The sequence below is a fragment of the Vigna unguiculata genome, chromosome 11 (genome assembly GCF_004118075.2).
Source record: "Vigna unguiculata cultivar IT97K-499-35 chromosome 11, ASM411807v1, whole genome shotgun sequence".
Lineage (NCBI taxonomy): Eukaryota > Viridiplantae > Streptophyta > Magnoliopsida > Fabales > Fabaceae > Vigna > Vigna unguiculata.
This window is the reverse complement of record NC_040289.1, coordinates 23,665,024-23,675,204: the sequence shown is the minus strand read 5'-3', so window position 1 is coordinate 23,675,204 and position 10,181 is coordinate 23,665,024. Positions and strand designations below refer to the sequence as shown.

General features: G+C 34.3%; 1 protein-coding gene across 1 annotated transcript; it reads right to left on the bottom strand.

Moving 5' to 3' along the window:
- Positions 1-5,155: 5,155 nt before the first annotated feature.
- On the bottom strand, positions 5,156-9,454 carry LOC114169298 (G-type lectin S-receptor-like serine/threonine-protein kinase At4g27290). The gene is made up of 7 exons (XM_028054384.1): positions 8,019-9,454; positions 6,855-6,971; positions 6,530-6,693; positions 6,248-6,458; positions 5,922-6,159; positions 5,700-5,850; positions 5,156-5,467 (listed from the first exon to the last, which is right to left on the bottom strand). Exons 1-7 carry the CDS (start codon positions 9,280-9,282, stop codon positions 5,156-5,158), a joined length of 2,457 nt encoding a protein of 818 aa, XP_027910185.1. The 5' UTR covers positions 9,283-9,454.
- Positions 9,455-10,181: the final 727 nt, after the last annotated feature.

The following is a 10,181-nucleotide window of genomic DNA, read 5'->3' as shown; positions in this document are numbered from 1 at the left end:
TTCCCTTACTTGGAAATAAGCTAGCAAGGACTTCGACACCCAACAGCCGAGCTCGACAGCTCACGAAACAAATTTATGAACTGAACAAGATAGCGGAACAGATTTTAAAATGAGTTTACTATGAAACCCTAACTAGAAAATACGAAAATATGCCTAGAGAGGAGAAGTATGAGCTGGAGAATAACTTACATGGAGCAAGGAATGAGGTTGAGCTACTTGACCAAGAATGGGGCTAAACCCTAGCAGAGCCTCTATGGGGGCAAAGGAGAGTGTGAGAGTACTGTTTCTGCAAGAATGACAAAAATGAAAGGGGTTTGGTTGCCTTAGGGGCCTTGGACACCTTATTGATTAGGGGCAGCCCTTTAAAAAATAGGGTAGAATAAAAAGAGGATTTTACAATTTCAAATCTTTTTTAAGTAAAACTCTCTCTTAGGGTGTCAAAATAGATCGTTGTTCGAGGACCAGTTAAAATTTTAACTCACTTGTTTAGTTTAGTCTCCGTTAAGTTCGTCAAATTGATGATCAAAGACGAACCCGTCCGTCCCTTGTCGGTTGATCCATTCTGCTTTTTGTTTTTTTATTTTTTATATTAAAAATTCAAAAAAAATAATTAAAAAGATTAAATTTTCTAAGGATGACAATTAATACATCTAAAATTTTAAAATTAATTATCATCTTTAAAATTTTCGTTATAATTTTAAACTTATCGTAATCCTAAACCCAAATATTTAATAAAAATGTGAATTTGAATAAAAACATCATTATAACATTTATATAAAAATTAAATTTGATCTCAATTTTAAAAAGGACAAAATTACTCCATTTAAAACAAAAATTGGGACTAAAATTGAACACAAATAATGAATACAGTAACCAAATTGAATATAAAACATTAACTCTGACACGTGACACGTTATTGGGTTGACATGTGAATATATCTTTTTTAAAATTAAAAATGAAAAAAAAAATTAAAAATTAAAAAAAATTAAAAAAATTAAATAAAATTAAAAAAAAAATGCGAAGTGAGATGTAGCAAACATTGTTCATCACCATTAATTATTTAAACGACATTAGTAAAAAATGACCAAATTGAACAAAATTGATTAATATTAGAACTTGATTGAACAAAAAAACAATATTAGGATTAAAATGACAAAACTAAACAAAAATAGGGACCAAATATATATTTTAACCATATTCAAGTTTCATAAGTTTGGCAAGCAGTGGACAAGTCAGTGCATTAAACAAGTATACCAAAGGAACCACCAAGTAAAAGCATCAGATGACATAAGGCACTAGACAACCCAAGTAACTAAATGACATAAGGCGCTAGATGACTCAAGGTGTTATACGACCCAAAGAAACTCAAGCCGTTAGATGACTTAGGCTTTAGATAACTCAAACAGTAGAACTCAATACATCAGTTTTTCAACGTATACAACTTGCGTGAGAAAGAGTAAAGGCTATATTCAATCCCCCCTATCTAGAGCCATTTGCACTATCAAGAGATACTTTTAGAAAATAACATATTACCAAATCGTAAGAATGAGGTGAATTTTTTTTTTTATGTTCCATGAGTTTGGAATACAAAAGGATACATACATATCCTAATAATTGTATATTGTACAAAGATGAATTTGATGTATTAAAGGTGTGTCCAATATGTGAGTTATCGTGGTTTCAATAAAAGTTGATGGAAGTAGTCTTTGTTGATGAAGAAACATATGGTCCCCTCCTAAGATGTTTTGGTAGTTTTAAACCATTGTCTTTGTCTAGCTTTACAAATAGCTTATTTTAAGGCTCTTCTTACTTGTTTACCCTCATTGCCTTACACACTTATATGCACATTTTGTGTACCCCAAGCACTTAGCACATAAATCTTTGTACTTACAATATCTTCAACAAAATAAGTTTTCGTCATTGAAGATGTATTTCCGAGGAAAAATCACTTTCACCATTTTTATACTTTTTCTTCCAGTAAGCTTAGGTGTTGCAACCTTAGCAGTTATAGGCCTCGGTCCCAAAAAAAATTGGTGCCAAAAGGGGTGTTAGGCCTCGGTTAAGAAGGCCCGAAGCCAAAAAGGTTACCCAAAATTTCAAAAATGCCATTCTCGTTTTGACTTATAGGCTTCGGCTGGGAAAAAGCCGGTGCCAAAAGGGATGTTAGGCCTCGGGTGTTAGGGAACCGGGGCCAAAAAGGGTTATATGCCTCGGTTCTAAATTGAACCGAGGCCATATAGCTTAATTAGGGCTCAAAACTGAACCCCCTTTCTTCCTCACGCGCGCTGCTCCCGTGCTGCCACTGCCACCGTCTCCCGTCGCTGTCTCCTCCTTCTCTCTCCGCGACTTTTGGCGAGAAAACCACGCGAGCCCCCTGCCATCGTCTCCCGTCGCTGTCTCCTCCTTCTCTTTCCGCGACTTCCGGCGAAAAAACCACGCGAGCCCCCTGCCGCCGTCTCGTCTCGCCTCCGGCCACGCTGCTCCAACAGTCGTCCCTCTCTCTGTCTCGCTGCAACTTTTCCGGCATCCCTCCACCACCACGCGAGACCCTCGTTTTCTTCCACCAACGGGCTGCCACCAAACTTTCGCGCCTCCGACCACTTTGCTTCGACCACCGTCGCTGCACCTCCATTTCGTGCGCGAACATTTTCCTTATTTTGCCACAACTGTCGCGCTGCGGTTTCTTTAAGGTAAATTTCTAACGCGTTTTTTTTTTGTTTTCTGTTTTGTGTATGTTAATTTTCAATTTTAGTTATTGTGAGTGTTAATTTGCATTGAGATTGAAATTGTTTTGAGTGTTTTGATTAATTTTGTGAGAGAATTGAGTCTCAATTTAAGAGCATTGTGTCTTCAAATGTAGAGCATTAAGTCTGAATTTAAGAAAATTGTAAGAACACTATATTTAAATAGGTAATATATGATGTTAAGGAAATTGTTGTTTTTGCTTTTATTTGTTACTTATGACTTACTCTTGTGTTTTTTGTTATCTCTTGTAGCTCTTGAACACGTTGAATTGCATCATCTTCCACTGTCATCTGGTTTTTATGCGCTCCCAGGTTCCTAATTCTAATATTTTCCTATGATGCCAATATGTTGTTTGGTTTATATATTTTATTAATTATTTGTTAAAACATGTTGTTTGTTTTTCTTATATGTGAGTTAGCCTTAGTTTCCCATTTGAGATTAAATACGAAAATTATGTATTGTCCCCGAGTTTTCATTTTGAAAAAACTACATTTTTTTTAAATTAAATATAAGGGGATACAATACTAATAATTTAAATGTATTGAATCTTGAATTGTCCGATTGGACAGTTTAAGAAGATTAATCACTTTCTAGTAATTTATTAGTGTATATATATATATATATATATATATATATATTAAAATACATATCTTAAAATTCATGAATATTTGTCAATTGTGTTTTGTATTGATCTTCAAGTGCATATTTGATTGTGATTTATAATCACTTTCATTTCGTGTATCCTGAAGGCCAATGCGAAATGCTGGCAAAATTTCGTGAAATTTAAGATATGGATTTTAAAAGTAATATGTACCAATAAAATAAAGAAAGTGAATCTTCTTAAATGGGATAGGGTCACACCTTACGTGAGCATTGATTCAAAGATTACTGAAATTGTTCACGCAATTTCAGTATGGATCGAGATTGGATTAATTTACCACGTATTAGCGCTGAGTATGAGAATGGAGTAGAGGAATTTATAAAATTTGCGCAACGTTATGAGAGGAGAAGTGATGATGAGGTGAAGTTCATATGTCCTTGTGTCAACTGTTTAAATGGAAGAAAATTGAATGCAACTCAAGTTAGGGAACATCTTATTTGTGATGGTTTCCTTAGAAGTTATACAATATGGACATGGCACGGCGAATTAATACACATTCCAACTGTTTCTCGGACTGAATATCTTGCCAATTCCTCCATGAAAGAGCGACGGGAAGAGCAATTTGAAGAGCGAGTAGAAGTAGAAGAAGACAATATGGAGGACATGATACTGGATGTTGGCGCAGAAGCTTTTGCACAAGCGCATGTGTATGAGACGATGTCTGTTGATGCGGAAACTCCGTTGTATGTTGGTTCAACTAATGAATTTGAAAGCGACCAATGGTTGAACAGATAAAAGCTTTACATAATTGCTTGTGCTCTTGAATGAAATGCTTCCCGAAGGAAATACTCTATCCACTCGAAACTATGACGCCAAGAAAATTCTTTGTCCGATGGGTATGGAGTATAAAAGGATACACGCATGTCCTAATGATTGCATATTATACAGAAAAGAATTTGAAGATTTGAAAAAATGTCCGAAGTGTGGGTCATCACGGTACAAGCAGAAAAGAAACAGTGACATATGGCCTCGGGTACTACCCAAACCGAAGCCAAAAAGTGACATATGGCCTCGAGTACTACACAAACCGAAGCCAAAAAGTGACATATGGTCTCGGGTCATACCACAACCGAGGCCAAAACGTGAGCGAATTTTTAAAAAATGTAAAAACGTGAGCATATATGGCTTCGATTAGACCTAACAACTGAGGCAAAAGATGGGCTCTATAGCTTCGATTTACAGCCGAGGCCAAAGGCTATCCTCTTTTGGCTTCGCTCCAATATACCTCAGTCCGGGAACTGGTGCAGAATATGAAAAATAATCGCTCCTTCCTGCACTGGTGAGTGAAAAGGTGCTGCTTTAATGTGGAATATTGAAAGAAAGTAAAGGGTGATTGATGAAGAATATAAAAAAAGGTGGTCTTTATTTCAATTACCTTGGCCATATAAAATAATTGAAAACAAGAAAGTAAACAAATAATACTTGGTGAATGACCATGAACAACTTTAAAATTTAAATCAAACATCTCAAGACAACGGTGATTAATTAGACCAGGTTTTTTCAAACATATTTTGTATAAAATATCAAACAACTAGGGTTGGCCAAATATACATTTTATGTAGCATAAGTATCTGTCCAAATATCATATTTATGCACGAATAATAACAACGAATAATAACATGTCATGATTCTAAAATTGTTATCTCACAATCAAACTGAATAATATTCTTCCAGACATGTATAATAGGACTTGTAGAGATTGTCGGAAACTTTTCTATTTTCCATACCATTTATTTTATTTTAAATCATCTATCTTGCCTCAAGCAATGTCTCAGACATTTCGTTGAGAGAATACGCATCCAAATTTCTTGAAGAAGAATCTGTCATGGTTGTCAAATTATTTCTTCCTGGGTAAAATCCAGGTTGACTTGGCTCAGGCAATAACTTTTCACTGTTCAACACTAAAACAACTGAAGACATGTTTGACCTATCCTCTGGTCTATATTGTACGCACAACAAACCAATATGAATATATCTTAATATTTCAGATGGATCATCTCCGGTATCCATTGACTCACCCATTAATTCCATTGGCCTTTTTTCAATCCATAGTCTCCATGCCTATGAAAAAACACATGAAAACTATTAATAGATGTTAAAAGATTTATTTTCAGTTTAATTTAACATTACAAAATTTATTTATAATATAAGATCTGTACCTATTTATATATTATAAATTAATTTTATATTTTATTGATGTGAAACTTCCGACCAAAAATAATTTCATTTTCCATATCGAAAAATACCAACAAAAAAGATATTCGGTGTTTATTAAATGTCATTTTTAACTTACATGTCCAAGAAGATTTAGCTCATTGTGTGGGTCACGAAATCCTCTATTCTTCCTTCCAGTGATTATCTCTAATACAATTACCCCAAAACTGAATACATCTGATTTGACTGAAAATGATCCATGCACAGCATATTCGGGAGGCATATAACCACTGCACAAAGAAGCATTATTCATAATTGTATGTAAAAGGGATAAGAAAGAAACAAGTATAGAAAAACTTACTATGTTCCCATCACTTTATTTGTGTTAGCTTCATCTTGATCTTGGTTAAATGTCCTAGCAATACCAAAATCTGATATTTTTGGTTTCATATTGCTATCAAGAAGAACATTACTAGTCTTGAGATCTCTATGAATGATATTTAGTCTAGAATCTTGATGAAGATAGAGAAGTCCTCTAGCAATTCCATCAATAATTTCAAATCTCTTAGCCCAATCTATTGATGTACTTCTTGTTGAATCTGAGAAAATTCGCCACCATGTTAGCATAACTGTCTGACGGAAAATATCACAAAAGTTGGAAAAATTAGATTCTAACAAAAACCCCACCAAAAATAAAGTAATCCAAGCTTCTATTTGGCATGAATTCATAAATTAGTAGTCTTTCATCTTGGTGAATAGAACAACCAAGAAGCTTTACAAGATTGCGGTGTTGAAGTTTTGCAATCAGCAATACTTCATTCTTGAACTCATCCAAACCTTGTCCCGAAGTTTTAGAAAGCCTCTTAACTGCAATTTCTTGTCCATCTGGTAATATTCCCTGACGATAATTTGAAAACATTCAAGTTATTTCTGTGTGAAGATATATGATAAGTAAAATTTCATTCATACCTTGTACACCGGTCCAAATCCCCCTTGTCCCAATTTATTACTCTCAGAAAAGTTATTTGTGGCATTGGAGATGTATAAAAAGTCGAATATTGGTAAATCAATGTCATCCTTCTTATTCTTGTCCTTCCAGTAATTTGTTTCTGCTACTTGAAATTGTATCAGATCTTATGCAAAACAAAGATATAATTGAAAATAATTTTCTGTAAAGTGTAACAAAATTAATAGAAATGAAGATTAGTTGTTATTACATTCCATCATTGCGCAGTTTAAAGTAAAATATAACACCAACTACACTGAGGGCAATATTTAACTATGATGAGTTCACCTGTTTGCTTGAGTTTATTCCTCTTAAGGCAAAGTATGGACCCAAATACTACAATGGCAATGATGAATACAGTGCAGCCAAGTATAATTCCTCCTATCTTACTGTTGAAGGCGTGATCTGAAAGATTAAGAACATAACCAACTAATAATCAACAAATACACAATTACACATTGGACCGTTCACAAAACATATAGATAGAAACAGATATATATATCTATATATATAGAAATTCTTGTACAACTTAACCCTGGGAACGTCATAATACATGTCACTATTTTGTAGTTGATTTCAAAATCAATAGGGTGAAAAGGAAAAAGGAATAGAGCAGAATTTGGGAAGGGGCGCACCGCGTTCTCAGTTTAAGTAATGAAATGAAACGATACACAAATTGATTTTCGTGAATCTGACCATAGAAGGTACTTTTTTTGTAGCACAGTTAGTAGCGACAGATTGTATTATTTGTACCTTAATGGAAAATACTATATTAAACCTACCCTACTATATGTGGGGCATACTTATTTCATTCTTTAAGACTTTCTTTTTTTTGAAAGAATGACATAATGTTTGCGTTTGGAATGATAAACTTTTCGGATGGTGGGATCAACCTATTTTGTAAAATTAGGTTCAGATTTACAAAATCATCCCACTTAACTTCGATTATTTTTCTACACCTTTGCATACATTTTTTCTTTTCTTTCACAATTATTTCCTTTCATTCTTTATTAATCATATACATAAGAGTTGAGCCAGACATTTGTATAACTACAACCAGGATGACAAGAGAACAGGGTGGGTGTGGTCCCTATATATGCATAATATGGGTAACTTAACATCCGTACACATACCCCTCCTTAAATGTTTAAAATATTAGTTAGTTAAATAGTTTAATAAAAATATATTAAAAAATTAACAATATAAACATAATATTATTAAGGGTTTAATATTAAAAGAATATATATTTTCTTTTGTTTTAATATATAAAAAGAAACTATGATTGGGTAAATATTGAGTTAGGGTACAAAACAATAATTAGATAAATGTTGAGATATGTTGATTCAATGAAATTGAGGATTGTATTTCTCGAAATACAACTGTTTAAATGAAATCACAGAATTAGGTTACGATAGAATTAATTAAGAATGAATTGTAAAATAAAAAGCATACCTTGCAATTTTGAAGCTGTAATTCGCAGATAAAAATCTTGTCCATCCTGTGCAAGTATCCTGAAGTCAACAATGTCATTAAACCATTGCAAGCAGCCACTTCCGTTGGCACTCATATCCAATTGAGCATAGGCAGTACAAGAGCAGTTGCTCAAGCACAATTTCTGGCACTCCTCAAGACTCATTCTCTTATCATACCAAGATGAAGATGTGTCTGGCAATTTCATTCCCTCGTACTTCTTAAAACTATCTCCCTTGTTGCAATCTAGAGGTATAATTCTTTCACAAGTTGAATCTGCAACGTTCGATCGGAATCCACTCAAACATTCACAGTGTTGATTTGCTCCACTCACATTACAAATAGTGTTCGCACCACACATACCATATCTCTCACACTCATCAAATGAACCCGTGTATGGAGTATCCCAAATTTTACTCTCATCTGACCATATTAAACGCATTTGCAATCCTTGTGGGACCAATCTGCTTCTCAGTTTAGTTGAACTATTCAAGAGTTGAATCTCATAATAGATTTCATCTTCATTCATAACAAAAAGGGATTTGGTTAATGGGTGAGTTCTTTGTCCAGGTACTCCTGTTACTCTAACACCATTCCAAGAGCCTGGTCTAAAAACTATGTTATCATTAGAATCCTTTGTGATAACTAGTTGAGGAAGACCACGAGTATCAACACCAAATGAAAATTCACCTGGAGTAGGATCGTTGAGGGATTTCCAAGATCTTAAAGCTCGGTAATGACCAGTTTTCAAGTTCATTCCAAGTTTCATTCCTGGAAGCAAAGTATCATCTGGGTAATCAAAGCTTTGCCATAAGAAGTTATTGTGGCCATCTTTCACAACCATGTTTCCTGATTCCAACAACTCGACAGCAACTGGTTTGCTTCGAGTGTGTGATGCATTTGAGGACCATATTTTGGCTCCTGTGCCACTTTTGATGCTAAGAATTCCTTGATCACGGTCTAGTTCTAACACTCCGGAGTGGTCTTGAAGTGGTGTTTCTTTGTTGGCCACCCAAACAACTGTTCTTGGGGATATGGTTTTGTACCAAATTCCAAGGTAACGGCTACCGGAATTTGCAGGGCTAAAGAATCCTGCTTCAAAGGTTCCGTTTGTGGAGACAAGAGTTACATTCTCATTCGCACCATCTTTCAAGGGTTGGGTCGGAGTAATCATCTCCAAAGTGGAGGACATGGATAACAGAGAGAGGAACAAAAGGCACACACCAAACATTTCGAAGCTCTCCATTGATTTTGGTACGATTTCTATCACAAACAATGTTGTTCGCTCTGAACTTGGTACATAAACAACAAAGACGAAACAAGCATAACCTAGGATACGGTCAAGAAAATTCAAAAAGTGAAGACTGTGTTTATTTGTTGTTAGTTTTGTGTGATGCACTATAAAGACAACGCTGAATAAATATGGCTATTTATTTCTCGGGGTAGGTGCGGGAATTGATGAGAATCTTAATGCATTAACTCAAACTGGTAATTGTGGATTTGAACCAACTTTGCTCATAATTCTATATAAAGTTCTCTCTAAATCGATTTTACAAGTAACTGAAAAATGGTAATAAGCAATTAAAACAAATTGGACCACCCAAGAAGTTAGTGCCATTTAATTAGAGTTTGACAAACTCTAATCTACGAGATTTTCTGCCTTAAAAACTTAAAAAGAAAAAATCGAGAGACTGTAACTCAATCATTACTCTTTAACACTCAGAACTTTTTTAATTGGATCGTAGATGTGAAAACGCGCAAAATGTAAGAGATGATAGATTTGATAAAAGTGATTTGATGAAGTTTTAATTGATAAACACACCTAAAGCCATTTTCTTAAGAGTAGCCTTTGATGAACATCTCTTCATATGCAACTTGATGCTGACAGATTCACTACCATTTCAAATCTATTTTCTGTAAAACTCTCATTCTGTAGCTTCAGATTAATAATATACGATTGAAAGAGATAAATATAAAGTGAGATTTACACAATAAAGAATTATATTCTTTATGTCTTGATAATTACTTTCCCGTATAATAAATAGTATGTATGAGCAGTCCCAGAACTTGCAGAAAAACTCAGGCCAACTTAAATTTTTATGTATAATTTTTTTTAGTTAGAAAAAAAGGTTTTTAATTTTATTC